The sequence below is a fragment of the Camelus bactrianus genome, chromosome 7, assembly GCF_048773025.1.
Source record: "Camelus bactrianus isolate YW-2024 breed Bactrian camel chromosome 7, ASM4877302v1, whole genome shotgun sequence".
In the NCBI taxonomy this organism is placed as follows: domain Eukaryota; kingdom Metazoa; phylum Chordata; class Mammalia; order Artiodactyla; family Camelidae; genus Camelus; species Camelus bactrianus.
Genome location: NC_133545.1, coordinates 16,210,681 through 16,237,777, shown reverse-complemented (window position 1 = coordinate 16,237,777; position 27,097 = coordinate 16,210,681). Strand labels below are relative to the sequence as shown.

General features: G+C 38.6%; 2 protein-coding genes across 24 annotated transcripts in view; both read left to right on the top strand.

Annotated features, from left to right (window-relative positions):
* The window catches only part of CALD1 (caldesmon 1), a 172,461-nt gene extending 151,829 nt beyond the window's left edge, over nt 1–20,632 (top strand). For 6 of the 11 annotated variants that reach the window (XM_074366981.1, XM_074366985.1, XM_074366982.1 and 3 more), the window contains 8 exons: nt 244–502; nt 3,123–3,263; nt 7,789–7,832; nt 7,936–8,017; nt 9,894–10,031; nt 10,480–10,575; nt 15,662–15,742; nt 18,230–20,632. In XM_074366981.1, the coding sequence (XP_074223082.1) occupies nt 244–502; nt 3,123–3,263; nt 7,789–7,832; nt 7,936–8,017; nt 9,894–10,031; nt 10,480–10,575; nt 15,662–15,742; nt 18,230–18,238 (850 nt within the window). In that variant the 3' untranslated portion in view covers nt 18,239–20,632. The remainder of the gene's footprint in view (nt 1–243; nt 503–3,122; nt 3,264–7,788; nt 7,833–7,935; nt 8,018–9,893; nt 10,032–10,479; nt 10,576–15,661; nt 15,743–18,229) is intronic. The other 5 variants (XM_074366988.1, XM_074366986.1, XM_074366979.1 and 2 more) reach the window with 2 other exon arrangements.
* Nucleotides 20,633–24,251: 3,619 nt separating this feature from the next.
* Nucleotides 24,252–27,097, top strand: part of AGBL3 (AGBL carboxypeptidase 3) — an 85,227-nt gene continuing 82,381 nt past the window's right edge. For 10 of the 13 annotated variants that reach the window (XR_006722124.2, XR_012508074.1, XR_012508075.1 and 7 more), the window contains exons 1-2: nt 24,252–26,034; nt 27,003–27,063. Coding sequence is in view for 8 of the 13 variants with exons in the window: in XM_045511023.2 (XP_045366979.1) it covers nt 25,972–26,034; nt 27,003–27,063 (124 nt within the window). In the remaining 5 variants the exon portion in view is untranslated. Of the gene's footprint in view, nt 26,035–27,002; nt 27,064–27,097 lie in introns of those variants that run through there. The other 3 variants (XM_045511006.2, XM_045511007.2, XM_045511014.2) reach the window with 3 other exon arrangements.

The following is a 27,097-nucleotide window of genomic DNA, read 5'->3' as shown; positions in this document are numbered from 1 at the left end:
CCCACCAACAGCGCCTATCTGCCCCCATTGTACATCTGAGGAAACCCAAGGTAAGTGGCAGAGCAGGGACTGGGATTCAGACCTGGTGATTCCAGGTGGACCCCAACCTCCCCTTGGGCTGGTGTGAGGATCCACTGTCCAAGGAGGGCCGTGGAGATCTGTCTGGGATGTGAAGCCTGCAGACCGACACCCCCTCCCTACAGGGGGCGCTGCAAGGCAGACACGTGTCAAACTCCTTTGCAGCCGCCCTGGAGGGAGGGCCAGCGAGGCCAAGGAGGCCGAAGGCGCTTCCCAAGTGGAAGCCGGCAAGCGACTGGAGGAGCTTCGCCGCCGCCGCGGGGAAACCGAGAGCGAGGAGTTTGAGAAGCTCAAGCAGAAGCAGCAGGAAGCAGCCTTGGAGCTGGAGGAGCTGAAGAAAAAGAGAGAGGAGCGGAGGAAGGTCCTGGAGGAGGAGGAGCAGAGGAGGAAGCAGGAGGAAGCAGAGCGAAAAGTCAGAGAGGAGGTAAGGAGGGCGCGGTCCGTCTGGCGCCTCAACTTAGCCAAACCCCTGAGCATATCTCCCTGGTGACACTTCTAGCCCTGCACACGGTTTCTTCCCTGGTGCACTGCTGCTGCTCTTTTGAGCATGGACTCTTACAAATACGACTGAAGATTAATAACCTTGCTGTGTGCTAGGCATGGTTCTAAAACATTTATCCAGTTCTCCTAAAAAAATCTCTGATGTGAGTAATCGTCTCATCCCCATTTTATAGATGATGAAACGGAGGCACAGAGAGGTATTGTCATTTTCCCCAGGTCCCGCTAGTCTTAATCCGTGACCCTGTACTGTCCCTCAGTGAAGAACAGTTGGAGAGCAGAGAAGGAAGAAATCTGCAGATTAGTTACAAGAACCAAGAATCACATGATAGCTGTTTTTTGATATTTGAAGAGGTTTTATAGAGATTTTTTAAAATAGTTTTGGGGTTTTTAAGTGAAAGAATGGTTAGACTAGATTTTCACAGGCAGGGACAGTATCTGCTTTGTTCATTGCTGTATACCCAGGACCCAGCACAGTGCCAGGCGTGTAGCAGGAGCCCAGTAATTATGAACAGATGAATTTGTTCCGTCTTTTTAAACAGGACTGAAAACAACAGATAAAGTTACAAGAAGGCAAATTTTGAAAACTGAAAAAGTGCTTAACCACCCACTGTAAGCACTGCTACAGTTTACAAGGTGCATTTTTTTCCTTTCATCATGAGGTACATTATTATCCTCATTTTATGGACAAATAAATGGGAATCAAATAGTTTGAGTGACTTGTGTGAAGTTACTTGACTAGTAAGTGGCAGAATAGGTGTTGGGACCCAGCTTCTCCGACTCGGTCTAGAGCTTTTCCCACTAATCTTCAGAGATTGTGGTCTCCCAGCATTAAAAATACTCATAGAGACTTGAGATGACTTTCTGACATGGATCCTGTACAAACATTCCTTGAACTGTGTGGAAAGTTTGGATAAATTCTTCCAAGGTCTCTTCCAACTGCAGCTCTCAAGGAGCCAATGACCTTTGGTTGGAAAGTAGTAGGGATGATAAGAGCTTTAGAATCAAACACACCTGGGCTTACTGTGTCCTAACTCTGCCACTTTCAAGCTGGGACCTTGGGCGAATTAGTTACTGGGCTACTCTGAGACTTCTTTTCCTTATCTGTGAGATACCTACTTTCAGGACTGTGGCGATGGTTAAATCATTGTATTCACGGTGCCTGGTACATAGCGGGCACTCAGGAAGTCATAGGTATCATGATTGCTGTCACTGTTGTTATTCGTATGCAGAGGAGCAGAGTATCAGTGAAGACAGAAGAGAAACATAAACTCCTGGAACCTAATTGGACCTAGGAGGTTATTTGGTCTAACCTCCTACCAAACACAGTGTCTTAGTTCGGGCTGCTGTAACAAATTACAGTAGACTGGGTAGCTGATAAGCAACAGAAATTTATTTTTCACAGTTCTGAGGCTGGGAAGTCCGAGATCAAAGTGCCAGCAAATACTGTGTCTGGTGAGGCGTCACTTCCCTGTTCAGAGACGGCGGCTTCTCACTGTGTCCTCACAGGGCAGCAGGGCCCAGAGTGCTCTCTGGGGCCTCTTTTGTAAGGGTACTAATTCCATTCATGAAGGTTCCATTCTCATGACCTGATCACCTCCCCAAACCCCTCCTGTTAATACCATCACTTTGGGGGTTAGGATTTCAACATAGGAACTTGGGGGGGGGCACAAACATTCGGTCCATAACTCCCAGGATCTTTCTGCAACACCCTCTGACAGATGAACATCCAGTCTCTGCTTGGGGACATCCGGTTTAAAAACTACAAAAGAGTACATAGATCTCTCAGAAAGTTGTTCGCAGAGGATGATTGAGAGCTCTGAATTTTTGCCTGAGAGAGGACAGAACAGAGTATTCTAGGCCAGGAATGAAGGCACAGAGGGGTTAATGAGACAGACTGTAAACATCTGTGATTTCACCACAAGGGTGTAGTATTTACACCCTTCCAGTTTCGTCAGACCATCTGAAATAATGTACTCAACTGAGATGGGGACAACCATGACATGATCTCTTGTACAGTTTGGTAAATAGAGTCCGTTACATGCGTATGACTCCGCACATAAATCATCTCATTTGTCTTCACAGCTGTCCTGGGAAGTAAGTGGAAGAGATGTTTATTTTACAGACACACAATGCAAGCGCAGTGTCAGATGCCTTGACAGACGGTGATGACAGTGGTGATCATCACACTGAGCACTGATCTAAACATTTTACAGAGGCGTTCTCATTTAGTCCTCCTTATAGCCCTCATCAGTGGATACTGTTATTATCCCCATTTTACAAATGGAGAAACTGAGGCACAGAGCAGACAGGTAGGAGGCCAAGATTGCACAGCTGGGAAGGGGCAGCAACAGAGGGCACATCGGCAGTTGGACTAGTGAGCTCAGGCTTAATCTCCTGTGCTGCCCTTGAAGAAGGGATGGATAGCATCCTTTCTGGAACCTGGGTCTTTCTCCTCTGGGACTGTGCTTTTCCCCTACAGCACTCTTTTCCTTTTGGCTTGAAGCTGATGTTGACATCCTTGTTATTTGTTCTTTCTCTCTTAGGAAGAGAAGAGGAGGCTAAAGGAAGAGATTGAAAGGCGAAGGGCAGAAGCTGCTGAGAAACGCCAGAAGATGCCGGAAGATGGCTTATCAGATGACAAGAAGCCCTTCAAATGTTTCACCCCCAAAGGTTCATCTCTCAAGGTATTTTTCCCCAGAAAACCTTCCCATAATACATCCATTATAATATAACAGAAACTGGATTTTAGCCCCTCATTTAGTATTGAATAATACTGATTGTATCAGAGCCTTTGCTTCATTTATCTTTTTGCTCCTTCTTTCAGCAGTTTCAGCTTCTTTTTGTTTTCAAGATAAGGAAAGGAGAGGAATAAGGTGGAGAGACTGGTGTCTGCTGTTTGTCAGATCTTTGGTATACATTTAAATGATCTTTGGTGATGATCTCTGCATCTCACTGACCCATGTTCTCTGTGTGCCTCGCTGCTTTGAGCAATTAAAAATGGAAACATTTCAAGTTTATGAAGTGGGCAGATGTAAAGATTTAAGTTACTTTTCATGCTAATGTTCATTTTTTCCATTGTCATTATTAAGAGCAGGGCAGCTGGAAATGGCACAGGTCAAATTTTAAAGCTGTTACCATGGGAGGAGAGGAAATGTGACTTGGATAGGCTCCTTTGCCAGGATGAGCTTGGCGTGGCTCCTGCCTTCATGGAGCATAGCTCCTCGAGATGTCAGGCGGAAGTGCTGCCCAGAGAAAAGAGAACAAGCAGGAAGGAGTGAGCCAGGGAGGTGATGGGATGGCTGAGATGGAGGGACAAGAGTGCAGACTCAAGAAAGTATGATTATCAATGATCAGCCATTATTTCCAAATATGTTTTTTGCTTATATGGTTAACATGGTTTGAGAACCTGGCACAGGGAAGATACTCAGTAAGTATTTAATGAATGAATACATGAATGAATGGCCCTTCAGAGATTGGAACTTTTTTTTATTTCACTCTCATTTTCCATCAACGTAGCTAGATTACCAAGCACAGACAGTGAGCACAGCCAGTATAGAATCACAGCCAGGCTCCAGCTAGTTAATATGCGCATGTGAATCTGTCAGTGTGTGTGTAGTCTAACGTGGCACACTGAATCAACCGGAAGCCAGTTACTTACACTTTACAGTGATTACCTGTTTCAGGTGAAAAACAGTACGTTTTATCCCTAGATAGCTTCACTCAGTCTTTACTGATGGTCCGGGTCCCCGTCCACCATAGTTCTAACACCTCCCAAATAAACTCCTTATACTTGAACCCTCCAGTCTCTAGGGCTGCTTCAGGGGGAGTCCAAACTAAGCCAGAAGGGGTTTTTCTTATTTAATAGTTGATGTTTGTAATGAATGTAATGTGTGCTCTGTACTGTGAAGGAGAGAAGCACTGAGTGAGGTCACTGCCACTAGGGCACTCATGTAATCATCCATCTCAGGAGAGTCCAGGAATTACAGAGGTAATGAGATGCAGGCTGCCAGCTCAGTGCGTGCAGCAGGACAGACAGAGGCTTTGTGGACTAGGTGAGCTTCATGCATGGACACTGAAATTTGAATTTCATAAGATTTTCCTACATCACAAAGTATTCTTCTTTTGATTTTTTTTCCAAGCATTTAGCAATGTAAAATGTTCTCAGCTTGAGGGCTGGGTGGAAAACATGGACAAGTGGGCCATAGTTGACTTTCCCCTGCAGTCGGAGAAAGCAGAAAGGCAAACCCCACTCAGTTCAGACCATCTCTGTGAAGCCACCAGCTCCACCCCCGCCCGGGTCCTTTTGTTCTTGGCTTATCAGTAATCACTTGGCTTATCAGTAATCAAAGAAAACCACGTTCTCTCTTTCAACCTTCCTTAAAAATGGCACCCAAGCTAAGCTGTCCTTGAACTGTCTTGGGAACATGAGGAAAGTAGTAGTCATCTAGACTTCTCATTTCTACTCTTTTTTTGTTTTTTTTTTAGAAGACACTGCAACCCATCCTCCTCCTCCAAACATCTCTCTACCAAGTTTTCCAACTTCTTTCTCTAGTGCTTCCATCCACCGGACTCCTGGGTTCCCAGGAAACCATCTATCTGCTCACTCTGGTAGAGAGACAGGTGTGAGCAATCAATTAAAGTTGATCTATAAAAAAGAAAGCAAAACATCTTAAATTTCTCTGTAACAGAGACATGCTGTCGGGAACAGACAATCTAGTGATTTTCTGTGTAGCATGTGCCTTGAGGAACCTGCCGTGGCTCATTTTAGGTCTAGATTTCATGTTCCACAATTGAATTCTTGTAACTCTTGACACTCTTGGCCCTGCAGCATTTATAAATGGCCAAATGCTAACATTGTCGAATGTCAGTGAGACGAAAATCATTTGATATTTGACCCCAAAATATTACCCCCTAGTGTATTTTGTTAATTTCTCATGACTTTTACTCCTTGTCTGAGAAGCTGTGAACCTGGTTTCTCATGTTAAATTATGCTAACAGTGAATGATTTGTTTCTTACATAAGACATGCAAAGAATAAGTTTTAAGTAAATTCAGTTTAGAATTTTGTTTCTATTATTATTGTTCTCATACATTATCAGTGGAGGGAGCACGGAGTAAGGAGAGTGCCAGTTTGCTAAAATGTGTCATATTTTCCCCCTGAATTTTATCAGGACAACACTGCCATTTCTTGGTCCTCAGAAGAACCAATTTCCCCCTTTAAACTCCTTACACAGAACATTTAATTTACAAATTTTGTACAAATTGTTACGTTGCCCAGGGTCACTAAGTGCAGGAATTTTCCGACAAGAGTCCCTCAGTAATGGATGGTAAGTCCTGACAAAATGTGATAATGAAGTCAAGCTGTATTGGATATTATAGATATAAAAGGAGAAGTCAGAGTCTGGGCGACTGTAATTTGAATAAATGTGATGGCCAAGGTTAAGTTGATGCTGGAAGTGCTACGAAGAACAGATCTCATCTCTGCCTCCCCTCCCCACTGTCCCTCCCCGACAGTGAACATCTGCACGTGTGTTTGCTCTGCTAGAAATGTCCTCTCCCCTCTAACTCATGCACTGCCCCCCTCACTTTCATAAACTCATTTATAGACCTGTGTAAAGTATAAACTACAAATCTCAGCTCAAATACCACAACGTCTGAAAAGCTTTTTCCAGCCCACTCATTTTCTTATCTTTAATATGGCACCTACCATTGAATTTTTAAAATTTCATTGTTATGTTCTACTAGTCTCCCCTACTGACTCCTTAAAGAATTGGAACCCTGTTTATACATCGTTGGCTGTTCATCTTTATATTAGGTATTCAACATACAATTTATTGGTTGGTTGGTTGACTGACAGACTGGCAGGGTTAAAAGTAGAATAGATAGATGAATGATAGTAAAAGCGCCAATGCATTGTGTGGTTCCAATGTATTTCACCTCATTCAACTGTCCAGAAATGCACTTCTAATTTCATATTAAAATCAGGAAAAAAAAAAAAGCCAAGATGTAAGACCCTTTATATCTCATAAACTTAAGTATACCTATAAGCACTTTTTTGCATAAAGTTTTATTTTTAAAGAATTTGATTTTATCTTTGTAAGAAATCATTGGAAAGGATGAAGTGCCCTCATGCACATCTATAAAAGTATTATTCAACTGCTATTGGGAGTGAAGCATGTTTCCCAAAAAGCTAATGGGTGTTTACTAATAACCCATGAGTCCCAGGCCAGTCCAGTCCAGAAAAAGCCACTGACATCTTAAAGACTGTAAGGGAAACTCAATGGCAATAGCCCAGGGTTAACTGTAGTCTAGAAGATTCTTTGGCTGCCCTGAACAGGACAGAAAATGGACCCTTTCAGCACCTGGGTGCTTCACACTTACAGTTGCATGCAAAGATTTTTGCTATTTGCTGATATTGATAGATGATGTGTGGCAGAGGATATTACTAGCCTGGAGTTGGGTATCAGGAGTCAACAAATGTTTTCTGACTTACTAAGAACATCTGGATTTGAGTGGTGCACTCCCAGTAAAATATAATGTTTGATTTAGCAGCTTTAATTGTAGCAAAAAGATGTTTCTAGCTTTAAAAACAAAAGAATTTATTAAAGACGACTGAACCACCACCCATCAGTGTATTTCTGGGTTTATTTCCTTGTTTCCCACTTGTATTACTAGGGCCTTCATGAGAGGCAAGTTAAGTTCAGAAATTAGGAAATCAGGCTAAGCAGTAAGTGAATAGTTCACAGCTCCTGGTTGTCTTTCTTATATATACAAATATCGAATCATTCTATTGTATACGTAAAACTAATGTAATGTTACATGTCATTGATACCTCAATTAAAAAATGAAAAAAAATTTAAAGTATATCAGAAAGCAAAAAAAACTTATAGTCTTGAAATGTAATTATTTTGCTATTGATTTATATTATTTCAGAGACATTTTATTCCATTTTGTCTAGGCTTTAATTTGCCTCCAGAACTTCATATTTCTCTGTCTTCTGCCAGTCCTACCTTCATCTCCCAAATCTCATTATCAGGCACCTTACATGTAGGTTTCCTCTCTAGCAGAGGTGCTGTGTATAGCACCCTCATACTCTTTGACACTCTTTGGTGCTTTTATTCATGAAGTTCAGGGAAGGCAGTAGTATGGGCTGAGAAACACTGTTTATAAACTGAAAATATTAACTGGTTTTATTTTTTTTAATTCCTAGATAGAAGAGCGAGCAGAATTTTTGAATAAGTCTGTCCAGAAAAGGTAAATATGGTTGATTGTTCAATTAAGAATCATCAGCCATTATATATATGGAAAAATTCTCTCTCATATTTTTGTGGATGTATGTTTGTGTTGATTTACTTAGCAGTGGGGTCAAATCAACTCATCAAGCTGCAGTAGTCTCCAAGATTGACAGCAGACTGGAGCAATACACCAGTGCAATTGAGGTGAGAGATGTCCTCAGAGTTACGGTCAAACCAAAATCGACCCTGATTATATAATCATAGAAACACTTAGGACAATAATCAAGTCCAATAGTGTTACCATGTTAATGATGCTTTATTATATTTGAACTAGTTATAGAGAAAACACTAATAAAGATAAATTATAGAAGAATTTTAGGTAAATTATTGTTTACTATTTTCAGCCTGAGTATTCTTTAATGAAGGTGTTATCTTTAAAGAATGGTTTTATTCTTATATTATTTATATGTTTACAAGTATATCTTCAGTATTCTTTTTTTAATTTCTTTTTTGGTGAGGGGAGATAATTCTGTTTATTTATTTATTTATTCTTAGAGGAGCTACTGGGGACTGAACCCAGGACCTCATGCATGCTAAGCACGCACTCTACCACTTGAGCTATACTCTCCTCTCTTCAGTATTCTTAATTCCTTATAAAATGTGTTTCCATATGTAGTTTAAACAGATCCCTTAAAACTTTGGTTAATCTTCTTTTCTATAAAAATTTTTATTATCAAATAAATTAGTAGTATAAATTAATATAAAGACTGTAAAGCCAGCCATAATTTAATCATCATCAATTCAAATTGATTATTTTATATTTGAAGAATGATAGCTTTATGCTTCTGTCTAACCCAACTTTTTTTTCCACCCAAATGACCAAGGGGTTTTACTCTACTTGGAAATATTTCTAAGTACCAAAGCACTAAGAGCGCAGGGTCCATGATCAAGATGTGATCTTGTTTTTTCTCTCCTTTGTGTAGACGTTAGTCAATGGTTTTAGGTGCCTGCTATGAAGTAGTTGGATCAGTTTATTTGATTTTCTCCTCTCCTTTATACTGCAGAGAGGAGACACTGTAAAATAGATCGTAAACGAATGATAAGAGAGAATAAGAAATAGAGCGGTTCTGGATAACTTATCAAATGAATAACCAAGTCCTAACGCTCAAGGGTGATTTTCCCAAGATTAAATGTCCACTGAAATATAAGACAAGTCACAGATAGTTGTTTCCTGTGGTTGAATTGATCATAGCTCTAAAGGGTTAATGAAGCCAAGACTGTGAGGACTGTGGTCCCCAAAGCAGGACCAGGAGAGGAACTGCATGACTCAGTAGTATGCCAGTCACTACTGCTGGAAAAGTATCTCAAATGCACACCTTTTTTTTTAATCCCCATTCATTCCTCCTTCCAGTATATTCTCCATCAGTGGTCTCTCAGTCCTTCAGTCTTTTAGTGCAGCCCTGTCTTCAGTCCTTGGCATATGCTGTTTGCTCTGCACGGAATGGGGTTTGTTCCTTCACCAAGCCACCTCCAAGTCTTCCATCAGGTCTGGCTTTAAATGTCACGTCCTCAGAGTAGCCTTCTTTGCCCCACCTAAACTAAGTACCATTGTCCTATTGTGTGCTTTTTCGGCATGCTTACAGCATCACACATCTTTCATAGCACTTCTTGCAATGTGAAGTAAATACTGTATAACTGGTTACTGTCTCTCCTATTAAAATGTCAGACCGTCTTTGAGTACAACCACGTTCCCAGAGCCTAGCACAGTGCCCTGCACACAGTAGGCGCTCAAGAAGTATCTGTTGAAGAAATGCAGTCGAATATCACCTTAACAATAAGTGGTGTCCCAATAAAAAGCATATTTCACTTTTGAAAGATCCTCTGAAGCAGATATAATGATTTATTTTGAGGTATATATGTCATTAGCATATACCTTTGCTGCAGAAATTATGACTCATTTTTGGTGAAGGTGTTTACACAACGAATTTTTCAGTGATAATGTTGAGGAAGACAAGCTCACTGTAATTTTATGGAAACAAACATATCAGCACCAATCCTAAAAATAATTCACACACTTCAGGGAACAAAAACTGCAAAACCTGCGAAGCCAGCAGCCTCGGACCTTCCTGTTCCTGCTGAAGGTGTCCGCAACATCAAGAGCATGTGGGAGAAAGGCAGTGTGTTCTCATCCCCCTCGGCACCAGGCGCACCAAATAAGGTGAGCGGAGAGGGTTGCTGTCTCTGCATTTTGGAGGTTGGCTTTCCTTCTTTCTTCCTTCCTTCCTTCCTTCCTTCCTTCCTTCCTTCCTTCCTTTCTTTCTTTCTTTCTTTTTTTCTTTTTTTTTAAGAAATCACACTAGTTAATTATAAAAGCAGTGAAGAAGACGTAATTCTTACTTTCTTTTGCAATGACCACAAAAGCAAGCACAGAGAGAATATGTTCCTGAAGCTAATAGCAGAGAGGGAAAGAAAACCAGACAACATATCCTTTAAATATCAGGTTTAAGGGGTTTTTTTGCCTCAGAATATTCAATATAATGTTCAATAATTGATCAGTGTTATGTGAAATAATACTCAATAGCATTTTGAGGTTGCTTTGAAGATTTTTTTCCAGGTAGTGTTTTTGGGTTTTTTCCCTTTAATGCTGGATGATTGACTCTTTGTAGGAAACTGCTGGCTTGAAGGTGGGCGTTTCCAGCCGCATCAATGAATGGCTAACTAAAACCCCAGATGGAAACAAGTCACCTGCTCCCAAACCTTCTGTAAGTAGCTCCAGGTTTTTCTGAATTTCTTTGCTCTCTCAGCTTCTAGCATTAGAAGAAAACAGGCTGTTGTGGTCTATTTGCTTGGGAAAAACAGGGCTCCTGCTCTTGGCTGTCACTGCTGAATAACAAACGAGGAGGGGTTCAGATTTAGACAGAACAGTTCTGAGCAGCTGCACTGTAATTACCCAGAGGGTAAAATGGAACCATCATCACCTCTCCACACTGAGAGTAGTAGTTGGCCAGAGGTTGAGGCAGTCCAAATTTATATTCTTAACTGGTCTGCACACTTAGCTTTTATTCTATAAATTATAGCTAGGAATTTGGAAATTAAAATGTCAAATTATCTTGGCCATTTCTGTGTCAAGAGCAGCCCTAGACTTATTCCCAAAAGAATGTGTATGTTGGCTATTTTGAATCCATATTCTCTAATTTGCTTAATTTCTGTAACTCAACACAAAAATACAGTTATTGGGTAGTTGTTGAAATAATTGCTGTAATTTTATTGTCAATACCTCCAAAGGAAAGTGAATAAAAAAATCAGTAAAATTAGAAACTATAAAAACTGGTTATAAATGTTATTTTTGGAAATCTAAAATTTTCTTACTAAGCATGACTATCTTACTATAAAAAATTATTTTAACCTTTTCATTAAATGTATATGATAGTTGCCTTGCATTTATCATTATAATCAAAAACCTTATTAAGCCCCCTACTGTATAGTGGTGAGCTTTCCCTGTTGAGTTGGCTTTTATACATATATTGGTGTCCAAGGCAGCAAAGACTCAATTGTCAGAACCACCCCATTCCAGGGGTAGAAGAAAAGCTTTCCAAACCCCAGGCTTCTGCACCATTGAGCATTTAAGTGCATCCAGTGGCTCCCTGTTTATCTCCAAAGTCACTAAAGTTTATCACTTTTCCAATTTAAGAAGAAAAAAATAAAAAATGGAAATATTTCCATACTCTTCTTGGGTACAATTCCCTGTAGTCAATTAATATTCAATCCGAGATTCTTTATATAAGGGCCTCACAAGAGGTGTAAAACTAATGTAAACCCAATTTACAATTGGAAAATCTTAATATATTGGAAAAAAATCTTTTTCCCTCTCCCAGTAGACATAGGAAAGGGGGCCTATAAAAGGAGACAGTTGAGGCAAGGGATCATACCCAAAAGATTTGTGATCTTTGGTGCCTCAAGTTTCCCCAGCACCCAAGGTGACATAAAGAGTAGGAATTAGTTTTTTAAATAGCAATTTATATAAAGTTTTGTGGTTCCAGACCAGTGATTGTTAACCCTCTTGAATTATGAACCCCTTTGAAAACCTAATGAACTCTAAGAACCCTCTCCCCCAAAAGATGCATATAATACAAGTTCTAAAAGTTCGTGGACCCACTGAAGATCTCTCACGATAGCAAAGATAAAGAGAAAAAAGTATAAGTTTTTCTTCTTTGATGCGTACGGCACATTGCTAAAGAAGACAGTCACTTTTTCACATGTATTTGCGACCAATTTCATTTCTATACGAGATTATACTCATATAGCTGGTCCAAGACTTGACCCATACTCTTCTAGCTGATAAGTGTATCATCATCTATGTCATCCTAATAAGAGTGTTAAAAGATTCAATTCAGTTATTATTACAATAGGTATAACTGTGTCAAGGTTTCCACAAAAAGCCCTGTTTTCTGGGGTTATTTTTGGCCTCCTAAAAATGGCAGGACAAAAAAACATTACAGGGAAATTACAAAATCATTGCCTGCTTTATCTACTATTTAGTAAATAATTTGCTACACCATCTGCTAGAGGGTTGAGAGGAAAAGGAAAGAAGAATGTGGCAATTAGTATACAGTACAACGATCTCTTTTTCCCACATCCCACTGGATTTTGTTGACTAGTGTGGCTTCCTGAATAAAGGTCAGATCAAAAGAAAGCAGTATGTAATTGATGTTGTAAATAAAAGGCTAGTTTGAGTGTACTTAATAAGCAACTTTCAGCTTTTGCACATCGCAGGGATAGTAGACCCAGCAACATGCCATACCGTGAATAGCAATGTGGCAATCTCCTGGGAAGAAACCGTAACTTGGAGCCCAACAAAGCAGGAGCATAACTCACAGAAACCATGGCTCCAACAGAAAAGAAGTGAAAAGGTTCAAACTGAGGAAAAGACTAAAGGATCCTGCAGATACATAAGACTTGTCCGGCAAAAAGTTAAGTCCAGGAAGGCAGCTTAGAAAGGCAGATCAAGCAAGAATTTTGTCTAGGGCTTGTCTAGAGGGTCTCACACTGGTGGCCTGCAGCTAAGATCTGTGTAGTCAGGGCCATCATGCTTTATTTTCCTTTTTTAAATTATAATTTGAACACATTTTTGAGGTTTGAAGGCAGGTACTCTTTAATTGTTGGTTCCTTTTTTTTTTTTTTTAATTTTCTTACACTGAACTTCTTTAGGCATTTGTGTTTCCAGCCTGGCCCTTCATGGCAGGCATGTGAGTGTGACACCCTTGGGTCTCTGGTCAGACTGATCCTGAGCCCAGGATATCAGAGGGTTACCTAAAGCCAACAGCAAAAAGGGGCTCCTAAAGGCCCCCTTCTGATTTAGAACCAGAGGTGATTTATTCTCAGCCCCTTGTTTATTTTCCTTGGCACATATGGGTGGAGGGGAAAAAACCTAGGTTTGTTTGCAGATGTGTGGCATGTGGCCATTAAGGAAAAATCAGAGGGAAATTCTTTCACCAAAATGGTACTCACCCACTAAAACCTCAAGAAGAAGGAAAAGAGTAATCCACAGTATTAGTGTTCACGTCTAAAATTCTGTGAAACCATCCTCTACTACTCATTATGTAATAATTTTCATATAATTAAAAGTGCTCAAAACTTTGTCAAATCAGTATTATTTGGGGTCTCTGAAAATGAATCACTTATTTAAAGTTAAACATTGATTTACACCTGATTCTTTACTGGGGCATCTATTGCTATTTGTGGACAGAAGTTATAGGACTTCAGTACAACTTTGGAACTGGAATTCCTTTCTGAGTATGTCTGTTGTATCTGGTTTGTCTGTTCTTTGTGTGTAAACTACATATTCTACACAGCAATTAAAATGCTAATATATCTTTTTTTGTTGTTTAAAAAAAAACTTATCTTTCTCAGCTGAATTCTCTTCTTCATTCTTTGATCTCTGGTTGATTGGAAACCTGCTTCCCTGCCTTCATTTCTCCCTCTTCTTCCGGAGTGGGTCTTTCTCTAAAATGTAGTCTGGTCAGGTAATTTCATTTATATTTCCCATTTGATTTAAAATGCCAACTTACCCCTTGGATGTTAATACTTTCTTAAAATGGACTCTTTAAACTCTTAAAGTGATCTCAGAAGATTCATAGGCAGGACTTAAATGAAATACAATTCATTTTCTTCAGTAGAAGAGTATTTATGTGAAAGAAAAATATTTGTCTTATAGGAATCAAATAAATAAAGTGGTAATAGCCACTTTCCAGAGCTTCCATTAGCATGTTCCTAATTGTAGTTTCCAAATTTTTAAAACAGTCTTCCAGACAATTTGGCAGCTTCTGCCTGCATTGGCATATGTAGTGGAATTCTTCAAAAACAATCTGATTTGTTGCTTACTGGTTCCAAGTTAAATAGGTGTAACTCTCTAGTAGAATATCATGAATCTATGCCACGGAAATTCAGAAATTCAGCAAGATTAAGGCAAATCTGAAATGCTTCACATAGTACCATTTAGCCAATGCATTTTCAGAGTTGCAACCTCCATGGTATCTATTTTTTTAATGTCCATTTAGACTGGTGTCCATGGATAAATGCAGTTGCTATTAGATTTGCCTTCCTAATGAGAAAAGGGTTTGCCAAGATAAACATTACTATTTCAGTAAAACATTTCTATTTTCTACAAACTACCTTTGCCAAGTACTAATATAAGCAAGTGCTGGAAGAAAAGTAAATGGAAACAAATTCGGATCTTTATCCAAACCAAGTTAATTATGAGGCAGTAAATAAAGAATCAAAGATAAATAGCTGTTATCGATCCTATTTTAGTGTTTTCTTCCCAAGATTTTCACATGTTCTCACATATGTCATCAACTGTCAGTTTCTCTTATGGGTACAGTTTGTAGTGAATGTTTACTTTCATGGGGTTAGGGTCTGCTGATACACTTCTGAATTACCACTTGCTCCTCCGGAAACATAAAAGGGTTTTAGTCTGAGGAAAATGCAATTAGAAAAATGTCCTAGTTTGGGCTGCCCAGAAGCAAATTCTAAAATAGTGGTTCGTGCGCAAGTAGTTTACCTAGGACATGAAGATAACACTATAGGAAGCAAGGTAGAAAAAGGAGGCAGCCAATAAAGAATGTTGTTAAGCAAGTCACTACATGGGCTATTAAACTCAGTCCTGCTGGGGAAACTCCGGAAGCCACCATTAAACACGTGCTTCCGTGTTATCATCCTACCTGAGTCATGAGTGAGTCAGAAAAATATCCTTGTACCAAATCTCACGGATGAGTGGTTGAGTATTGCTCCTGGGGATGTTAACTCTCTGAACTTCCAGCCTACCTCCTGGGTGGGCGGAGTGGGCACCTGCAGCCGGAGGAAGTCCTCAGACAAAGAAATGCAGTATTGTCCATTAGAAGTCAGGCTGCTATGAAATAAGTCATGCGGGCAGGACACGAAAAGAAAGTTCATCGGTGAGGAGTGAAATGCTCATCCAACCCCCTGAAAAGTATTGAAAACTAACCTACGCTCTATTCACTTCTAAGAACATAGAAGGCTACCTTAAAAACAGGCTACCTTGTCTTAAATATGCTTATATTCCAGTTTTGCTGATCAGTAAACAGTAAGTCCATCAGTGACAGGACCTGAATGTTGGATAGTTCCAGCCTGTTCTTATAACACAGTTCAGGGTCTGTATAAAAATAAACAACGGCTAACAATCCTTTTGGTTCCATCCATTTCAGATCACTAGGATAAAGTGTATTAAACAAGAAATTGATTCAGACAAACAACAGATACGGTGATGTATTTAGACCTGGCCAGAAAATATAAAGGGCCACTCAATTTTTTCTGCTTTCTCTTCTTTAGGATTTGAGGCCAGGAGACGTATCTGGCAAGCGGAACCTCTGGGAAAAGCAATCCGTGGACAAGGTCACTTCCCCAACTAAGGTAACCTACCGGGAGGTTTGTTTTTCGTAGGTTCTTTTCCTGCCATATCCTGCAGGATGATGTCCCAGGGCCACATGAGAAGTAGCATTGATCCAGAGTCTCGCTTGGGTAGCCATCAGTTTCTAAAGACCTGCATGTGGTGCAGTGAAAGGCAAAGTCACGGAGCCTTCAGCATGGCCAGTCAGTCATACACCACAAATAGCCAGATCCGTGGAATGGTTCCCAGTAAGACCTGCTGGAAACACCATAGTGATAGGAGTGTTGACAGCAGAAAGCTGTGTGGTATGAGCATGGTCTGCATTTCCTTAAAAGGTCCAGGCTTGGAAATTAGGATTTGCTGATCATGTAAGGAAAAACGTCTATCTCCCTGAGTGGTTTCAAAGCAGCTTTCCAAAACGTTTCTAAGGGCTTACGTTGCCAGCAGCCTAGGACTCAAGGCTGATATGACAAAAAAATTAAAATAATACTTAAAAATTAGGCAAAATTTGCTACCCTGTGTAAACTAATGACTAGGATTGCTTGGATTTGTCTTTTTTGGTCGTCTGTTCAAAGGGTGTGCTCATTCTTCATAAAGGGGCCTCTGGACAATATCTAAACGATGCACAAACTAAAAATAGGACACCTTGTTGTACAGGGAACTAACTCAACTCCTAACTGTAGCCTTTCCCCATTCAATTAATAATTCCGGCCTTCTCCCTTGATAGAGGAAAAATTGAAAAGAGAAACCAGTTATCAGTAAGACTAGAATAGTTGATGTAGAACTTGAGAGACAGAAGCACCTATTAAGCAAACTCGGAACTGAAGGACACCTCAAGGCAACTAACTGAAGAATCACAAAAACTCACTGAAGGAAGAGAGTTGCTTCCTCTTTCCTACTTTGTATGTGCTGTTAAGCCTGGTGCAGCTGCCTGAATGTGTTACTCCATCTTCTCTATCAGTTCTTAATTGTTCTTATATTCCAATTAAATCCACTAGCCCAGCCTCTCTTCTTAAAGTGACTTTTAAATAAGTTTTTTAAAAATTGCTAAATATATTAAAAGTACCTAGTAATAATTATCATCACTACAAACCACTAACATTTAATAAGCATCCACCAAATACAAGACCCTGTTCTACCTTCTCAACCTACGTTATCTCATGTGACCATCCAGCCACCATGTGAAGTGGGTATTGTTATTATCCACATTTAGATCTGAGGAAGATGGGGCACAGAAAGATTAGGTAACTTTCTCAAAGCCACACAGCAAATAAGTAGCAAAGCCTGGATTGAAACTCAGGCAGTCTGATCTGAGCCTGTATTCTTAATCGTTATATATGCTGCTTTTTTTTTATTTTTGAGGATTACATATTTGGCAGAAAATATAAGTTCTAAATTTCCTTGTATAATTTTCTCCTGATGGAAGTGATATGGGAATTGTTTTTTAGCTTTTTTTTAAACAAAAAAATGAATTTTCTTAGCCTACGTCATTATGACTCTTTTAGCATAAGTCTGTGACCATTCAAAAATGACAGTCCAAATGTTTATACAGTCTCCTTTCTGGTAGCGGATGTCAGCTGTCCATAGACCATTATTACAGCTTTAATAGATCCCCTCTGGACAGTGTTCCTCTGAGCCAGAGTTCCGGGAAGTAAACATATGATCTGGAATGGTAGGACTCAGAGAACACCACTCACATTCAAAACAACACGAATGGTACTGCCTGGAATTGTGCAACATGTGGTACAAAGTGGAATGGTGACGGGGTGAGATGTCATACACACACACCCTCTCCTCCTCAGTCTATACCATGAAACTCTTTCTACGCTAATAATGATAATAACATAACCAGCAGTCCCAGAGCTGAGTTCATGAGGTAGCAGAGAAAGTACTCCTTTGGTCCAAAATGTCAAACCACCATATGTCATGCAGTAATTTCTTTGAAATGAAACTACACATTTGAAAATGCTGATTCACAACACTTGAATATTTGTGAATACCTCATCAAGGATTTTAGCAGCTAGCTGAGGAAAAGAAATGGTATACAAATAAGACCATGAGTCAGATTCGTTTCAAGGGTAGGGGTGTAAGATAGGAGGTAGGAAATAAAAAGTAGGAGAAGACAAAAGATAACGTATTCCATCGCTCTTTGACGTGGCCAAGTCTGAGCCATTCAGTCATGTGTGCCTGTCCTGGGATGCACATTGTAGATTCCTGGCCCTTATAGTAGAGCTTAAAAAATACCTCTCTGATTCTGAATGCTGTGAGCAAAGCTCAAGATCAAGATATGGAAAGGAGAATACAAAGAAGAAAGAAAGAGGAAAATTAAAAAACCAATAGAAGAAAGGATAGACTGAAAGAAGGGGAGCATGTTTGAATAGAATGCCAACAGTCATCCTCCCTTTCATTAAAATGTATTCCTGCCATATTATCATTCTTTTATTTTTATTCTAACACAAATGTCTGGCTGAAACACCGTGGCCTGCCAATTTAAAGCTCTCTTCTCTTAGCAGGTTTGAGACAGTCAAGAAAGAACCAAAGTAGCCACTCAAGATGCTGGACCAGCTCAATTGAAGAGGGCTAATTTGCTCTGTTTTATATTTATGTTGATTTACTAAATTGGGTTCATTTCCTTTTGTTTTGTTTTTCATTATCCCAGTAAACCCATGTATATTATCACTATATTTAATAGTCACAATCTAGAGATGTTCATGGTAAAAGTACTGCCTTTGCACAGGAGCCTGTTTCTAAAGAAACCCATGCTGTGAAATAGAGACTTTTCTACTGATCATCATAACTGTATCTGAATAGTGATACCAACCACATCGGAAGTCAACAAAAGAAGATTCTAGCTGAAAATTGCCTGAGGAATGTGTGCAGTTTCCAGAAAAATGAACCGTAGTGGGTTTGTTTTGTTTTTAAATACAGAAGTCATGTTGTTTCTGCACTTTAGAATAAAGCATGGAAGAAATTATCTTAGTAGGCAATTATAACACTTAATGAAAGTAACCCATTTCAGATTTGAGATATTACAATAACGATTATCTTTAAAAAAAAAAGATATACTGTTAAGGTATTACTTTTTTCATGCTGATGAATATCAAAGTTGGATTATGATGTTAGCTGACAGTGGTACTGATTTCTTTAGGTTGGTTGCTTTGTGGATTTCTTTGGTAGTAATAGTGAACCACATTTAAGATGACCTGATCATGTATGTATGTGCATACACGTATACAAACACACTAATGGTAGAAAGCTTTTTTATGTGCTAGGCTATTATATTTAGCAGTATGTCCCTGTAACTAGCCAATATCACTGCTTTTTAAAAATTAAAAATCACAGTATTATGTTAATATTTCATATTTGCCAATAGAGACGTGGCAGAATAGGTATCGATATGTTTTCATTGCCTGATAACGTATAAGAAAAAGAGAGAGATTAGAAGTGTCAATGAGTTGACATTTTCTATAAAACATAGTATTTAGTTTATAATTAAAAGAAATCTTGAAGTCCAGTGTGAATTGTACGAAATCTACCATCTAGGTCAAACTCAAAGTGCACTCAAAACTACATTGTTAAGAACCAAGTTCACAATAGGTTGGCTTAGATGATACCTGAGGTCTCTTCCATCTCTAAAATTTAAAGGTAAGAATTTTAATGACAAAATTGTACAGATTGGAATTCCATGCATAGGTGTACTAAAACCATCTTTGGCTAATCTCCGGAAGCAGAGAAGAAAAGTGAGCAAAAGCCAGTATTTAGGAATCATGACAGTACATCCATCTTTGATATACTGAAACATCTTTTTAGTTAAACTCTTCTATCTTTATTAGTCATTGGTACTTACCATAAGTTGATAATATGTTGAACTTTCAAAAATACATGTAATTTTTATTTCTTTTACCTTTTTCCCCAAGAGTCCATCAACTCATCATTTTTACACACACAATCCAGATAGTAGATCTTATTTTAGCTTATAAGTGTTCATCTATTCTTCATGATAGATGATAAAAGAGTACCCCAGTGTCTTGGCAATATGTTCTAGCATAGAGATACACATATAGTATAGTTGTATAAACTTATACCTCATGACTTAACCAAAATTGTCTTAGTCTCAGTTCCTACCATAATGAGGGAGCCTCCCAAATGACTCTTTTCTAATCTACAGCATTGCCCTGGGAGAGTTGGCCAGGGCAGGGCTGGTATGAGGAGTGACCAGTGCCTTCCAAAGTCTATTTTCCTCATATATCAGTAGAGTTGTTGAATCCTCTAGTTCTGAGCACACCTGGGCATAGAAAGGAAAGCCACCAAAACTGCACAAGTCATCCACTCATTTATGACAGAGTAGACATGAGTCTATCAACTAGAATTCACACGCAGTGCCTGAGTTAGCACTGACTCCCATATTGGACTGAAATGGATCAAAGTTTGAATCAAGGCCTATAGTGAGATAACATTGCTTTGTTGTACTTTTGAGTAAGAGCTTCTCCTGATCACTATTATATATTTTTTCTAAAAAATCTAAAGTTAAGAAGAGAATATATCGATCCTGACTTTTATTCCAGTATTTGGATGGAATAAGTTTTAGGGTAGACTTTTGTTCAGTTTGGATTTAATGTTTGTGAAAAATAAATTCTTTGTTTACTTGTTTGATTACAATTCTCTTTGTTATCTTTTTAAGACTTAAAACTTCAAGGTGACTAGCATGTTCTGTGAATCTGCCATTCCTAAAAATTTTATAAACACTTGATATTTTCACTGATAATTGATCGCTGCAATAAATATATATTGTGAAAATGCATCCACAATAAATGGAATTCCTCCAAATGTCTTTGCCTCACTTATTTTTATGTACTATATTGATTACAAGAGTTCTATCTGATGTAATAAAGATGATGGCATAGCAAAATGCATATTTCAGATTGAGTCTTGGTTTCATTCTTTAAAGAAGAAAGCTGTTTTATAGTTTTAAGTACTTCTTATTACAGGCAACTTTCCAACAAAATATTAAAAATTGCTCTGGTATGGACAACTGACCAAACATATATGGAAGGTTGAAAAGAAGGATTAAAAACATTCTTCTTCCAAAAAAGCATTATCAGGAGAGGGTATAGCTCAGTGGTAGAGTACATGCTTACAGTGCACAAGGTTCTGGGTTCAATCTGGGTTCTTGGTTTAGTACCTCCACTGAAAATAATAATAATAATATATTAATAATAATTTTAAAGTACATAAATAAACCTAATTACTTCCCCCCAAAATTTAAATTTAAAAAAAATTTTTAAAAGGAAAAAATTTGCTTCAAAAAATTAGGAATTATCTGATCTTCCTTTATCCTCCTTCTCATTCTCAGTGTTATCACGTCACTCCTCTTTCTCCTAAGGTGGCAGTACTGTTTTCCCAAAGGTGGTGTGTCTTAGAGTAGAAATACCCATTTAATATATACCATTTGTTTGCAGAATAATTATTACTGATTACATTGAAATCCCAAGATTTTTTTTCATAGTAACTTTACATATTTATGTCACACATCTTGAAATCTGAGGCTCTTCTCATAAACTTTTTTAACTATGTGTCTGGAGCTCCTGAACAGTCCCTTAATTCCTGTCCATAAGATTGACAGAATTAACTAAATTCCTGTAACTTAAAAACTAACTTCTGACTTCTACATCCTAACAGGAAGGGCTGTATGTTTAGACAATAAGATAGTTATCAAAGTCAATCACAAAATTAAGCAATGAAAAGGATACAATCTATAGTACTAGTACTGAACTGACAGGATTAGGGATGGATGAAAATTAATCTTACAATGTACATATTCAGGGTTTGAGCTCAAATATGTTACAGTCTTGGGTGTAAAGTAGAAACAGGTCTATAGTGTAGACTTTTTTTCTGCTTTTGTTTGCACATGTGCACCAAATGGAAGAGTGGATAAGAAAAGACCTCATGACCCTAAATATGTGTTCTTCCACAAGAGGAAGGAGCTGGCCTAACAAGGTCTTGATTTGGGTGCTGTGTCTATTTGTGTTCAAGTTTATTAATCATGTTGTCCAAACATTCTATATCCTTACTGATTTTTTGGTGCCTTGTTCTAGCTATTACTGAAAAAGGAATGTGAAAATCTTCCTCTATGATTATGGATTTGTCTATTTCTCCTTGTAATTCTGTTAATTTTGCTGTCATATTTTAAGGTCATGTTTATGGTGCATATACAAATCTAGAAGCATTTTCTTTTCCAAGTGAATTGAATATTTTTAATTTTATGAAGTGACCTTCTATTTGTGGCAAAGATTTTGCCTTAAAGTTTACTTTTTCTATTCTTAACATTGCTACGGTGGCTTTCTTTTGGTTAGCACTTGCATGATATAACTTTACTTTCAACCTGTGTGTGTGTGTGTTTGTATATATGATATAACTTCCTCCACCCCTTTCCTTTCAACCTTTGCATATCCTTTATTTTCAGATGCACATCCATTTAGACTGGTGTCCATGGATAAATGCAATTGCTATTAGATTTGCCTTCCTAATGAGAAAAGGGTTTGCCAAATTAAACATTACTATTTCAGTAGAACACTTTTCTACAACTACCTTTGCCAAGTACTAATATAAGCAAGTGCTGGAAGAAAAATAAATGGAAACAGAAATTTGGATCCTTACCCAAACCAAATTAATTATGAGGTAGTAAATAATCAAAGATATATAGCCCACCTCCTAAACTCTGTTCCCCATAATTTCTCACAAGAGATTGCTATTTCCTAGGAGCATGTGTTGAAGACAGCCCCCTTGTCAGGGGGGCAGATTGGGGCCACCACTCTCCTCTTGAAGCACACGGACAGACGAAGAGCAATAACAGCACTGGAGACTAACCACATGGACTGCAACTTGGCCCAGTTAAAGAGACATTTGCCCTTTCCCCCAGCTCTTACTCATCCTAACACACCTAGAAGGAAGAGGGGATGAATGTTAAATAGTGTAACACCACTTCCTTTCTCCTTCCTAGGCCACCAGAGCTAGGCACAGATCTAGGCTGCCTGGAGGGTAATGAGGAGGAAGGCACTGAATCGAGTTTGAAATTGAAATTAAAATGTATTTAACACCAAATATCAGAATAAAAGCTGAAATACCAAAACGAAACTCTTTTAATCGCTGAAATTGGCTGAAAAGTTGTAGAATCTGGCCATAATAGGGATTTCACCATTGCACAGTTCAGGCACACTTCTTGGTGGTGGTTGTGGGGGAGACCATTTCATGTTTTTATCATGAATCTTCACACTGAGACTGGGAACCATTCTTTCTCTTTTGAGGTGATTTATTCTGTTATTTGTTGAACCTCATTTCCAAATGTTCAGAATGATGCTTCACTATAGACCCCAAATTTAGACACATTATATAAACTAATAGTACAAACTAATTCTACCAATGATAAGAGGGATTAGGAAAGGCTTCACTAAGGGGATGATGCTTGAGCTGAGTCTTGGTTAATTGACTGGCTGAGACAGATCTCAAGATCTGGAAACAAATAGTAGGCATTCAATAAATATTTGCTGAATTAAGGAAAGAATGAATAAACACGATTTTCAAACATTTTTTTGAATTCTTAAGTATTTTTATTATGCACTAAAATAATTTTTCTGTGTAGGATTACTTGAAATATGATCATGTAAATATTTGGACTAAAAGTTATGAGAAGTCCCAGCTCCACCATTAATCTTTTGTGTAACCTGGTTAGATCATTCCTTGGAGCTTCACCTTGTGCATCTGACATCCTATGGCTTGCAATCATGACTCTAAAATCCAACAGAAAAGTAGATTCCATATACGAAAATTCTCTGTGCATGTCACCTTTAGTAACATACATATGACATAAAACAAGGGACAAATATAAAGGGTAACTATTTTTCAATAAAGCATGATCTAACATGTGCTCTATTTCTTTCTTCTGTAAAGTCCAATCTTCTAAATCACTGACCTCAAAAAAACATGTTATTTTCGGGAAACTGACAAAATTTAAGCAGATGATATTAACCTATTTCCATGTTTAATATATGCTTTGCCCTTTACTCTACTTTGAAACTTGCTATGTGGTCCATTATCTCTATTCTTACAATATTACAAATCTCATGGCACATAATACCTCATGTAGGCACCGAACATTGATAGGTTTTTTTTTTAAACTATACTTCGAAACTGTTCTAAATACACTACCCAGAGCTGAAGACCAGGGGGAAATCAAGATGGGATGTACAGGAATAATGAGTAAATCTATTATAGGAAGACCTCATTTCATTAGCTGAGACAATACAGGTAAACTGATTTGCATATTGCCTCGGAAGATGTGCTCGATACGTTAGCTAACGAATATTATACTTAAGAATCTCAGAGCTGACAAGAATTTTGAGATTTCACCCTAGAATGTCTGTGCCTTCTCCATTAAATATTTTAAAAGTCTCATTTTCCTAATCGAGTAAAGATGATTAGTCACACAACCCTGTATAACGCAATTCAGTGTGGATACAAATAAAGATCAACAAAGCCCAAGTCTTAATCAGTCTGCTCTACTGCCTCCTCGGAGAAGGGACATGGCAAACAACCGACATGCAGAACCGTGAGGACAAACAGCTGTCCTGCCTTCACATTTAAAACTCCCCAGCCCTCAGCGCTCAGCCTATCCACAGCTGGGCATTCCCTCTGACTCCTACTCCTCTGGCCCTAGTTCCCGTCATCCACCGGGCTCTGCCGTTCCTTCAGCCGAAATCCCGCGTGGCTAGGCTGGGCCGAAGTCTCGCGAGGGTGATACCGCTGCCCTGGTAACGAGTGTTGCGACTCTCGGTGAAGAACGTGGCTGTAGCCGCTAAACTGCCCGGACGGTACCAGTCGCTGGGCCCTAGGTATTGCGGGCCAAACGGCTGCTCTGGGCACGGGAGGGACGACTGGCCTGATCAGGGGACTCAGGGCAGGGTGAGGGGGCCGAGGGGGACAGTGAGGTGCCAAGAGAGAAAGTCCCTGCTGAAAAGGAGCGCGCCTCTGGAAATGCGCCCCTCCCCCCACGGCCGTGTCGCGAAGTGAGTGTGGGAGGAAGACTTTGCAGCCGGGAATTGTGGCTTCATCATCCTTCCCGCCTGGGAAGTCACTTTCCTGACCGCAGACCTGCCTGGTCGCGGCTGGCGTGGCCGCGCCAGCTGTTGCCTCTTGTGCTTCTGAGTGGAAGATCCTCGCGGAGCGCTCATTAGATCCACCTGTGTGTGTGGCTTTCCTGAAGCTCAGGTTTTACTCTGCAACAGGTCAGCACGTTGGTGGGCCTCTTAGGCGCATGTAAGGAAATGGAATCAAGTTTTATGCCAGTCTAGCCTTACGGATTTGGAGTTGTGATCCCCAGGCTGAAACTTAAGTCTCTTACTACAGAAGGTGGTGCCCATAAGACAGACTTCTCTGTTGCATTGGTAGTTCATTGCTAAGGAGCTTGGGCTTTATTTTGTGTAGTCTTCGCTCGAAAATATACTTTTTTGCAGCAGGTGCATAAACCAGTAGATTCGAAATTAGTAAATTCCTTTGGTCTCTCAAAAAGAATAGAATCTTAACAAGGAATTTCTATTATTTCATTGTCCTTAATAACCATTTGAGAAGATATTTGCATGGGAGGGTTAATGGTCATTGTGAATGCAACCTTCTGAGAACAACTGGAATTCCACGAAGACTGAATATGATGGAATATTAGAACAGAGACAGTACCTACAGAGTTTTAACCAAGATATAAAAAGAAAAGTCTATTGTCATTTGAACTATTGGTCAAATGAAATTTAAGCGAAAAAAAATTACCTACATTGCTACAATTCACTGCGTGAATAACTGATTTTTATTTGATTCATGCTCTTTTTAATGCCTCAGGATTATTTTGAATTTGCTGTCGTGTGTGGTATTTAATTGTAAATATAGAATGTAAATGATTTGGGCTATGTACCCTGAAAATTCCTTTTTCAGTTAAATTATTTACTTGATTTGTCTTTTATTGTGATTTTCTTTCTGTCTTCTAAAAATGGAAAATGTCTTCAAATCTTTGAAATTAAAGGTTTAACTAGCTGTGCCCTAATTTACTTTCTAGAGAAGCCTGTTGTCACTGTTAATTAAATAAAATGGAATATATTTGAGGGTACACTCTTAATGTGTACTTAATAAGAAAATTGTCAAATAAGATCCTTACGAATTATTTTACAGCCTACCTACAAAATAAATTTCTAGCCAGATATTGGAAGAGATGTCAGAAGATTCAGAAAAGGAAGACTATTCAGACAGAACAATCAGTGACGAAGATGAATCAGTATGTTTTTCTCAACTTTACCTTAATTTGAGATAAAACTTGCTCTAAAATATAAATTCCTAGTAAAAATATTATAAATTCAATTGGATATAAAAATCAATTGGATGTTTAAATCACTTGTCACTGAAGTTGGGAAATAAATTGAAAGCCAAGCTTTTACTGTGTGCAGTATGCCCTGTCTGGAAAGAGAATCTATACTGATACTGCATTATTTTGATAAAATATCTTGGCTAAGATTCTTATGAGTTTTATTAAAATGTGAGTAATAGTTATTAGGATTTTATTTTTATAATTCATGTCCATTTATTTTCTTATATGTACTATTTCTATGTTACATCATGTGTATTGTAATATTGGAACCTCCAATGTTCTAAACCTACTAGGTGTGCCACTGTAATAGACTTAATGTGACATTGATGTAGCAAAGCAAAGTACACGGAGGAGGAAAAGAGGGGGAAGAAACAAACTGCAGTAGTTAAATGTATTTTGTCTGATTCCAGTACCACATTTCTAAGAAATTTCTGTCACATTTTAGTAAAGTATAAATTTTCTGTGTAAGTTAAGGTCCCAAAATAAACCCCCTAAATGATGCATAATCCTTTAATTCATGGCTTTCTGTGTTTCTTTTTTCTTTTTCTTTTTTTTTGGTTAATTTTATTCTTAATTTAAATTGTTTTCCCAAGTTTACCAAGAATCTTTATAAACTGTTCCTTCCCTACAGTCATTATTATGACTTTTCCCTGTGGAAAGAGAGAAGTGAAAGATTAAAACTTTGTTTCAGGATATTCACAGTGTCCCTGGGTGGTTTGAGACCAGTAGCCTACAGTAGTAATGCTTTAATTTTTTCATTTATTAAAGATTAAAGACATGCACTCAATTCTAAGTACTAAGATAGATGTAAAAAATTTCTGGATTGGGAAACTGTTGATTTTTAAAAAGTGAAATATTTTTAAACTGTCTTGTTTTAGGATGAGGATACCTTTATGAAATTTGTAAGTGAAGATATCCACCAGTGTGCACTTTTAACAGGTATGAAAGTATCCATATAGTCTCCCTTCTCTTT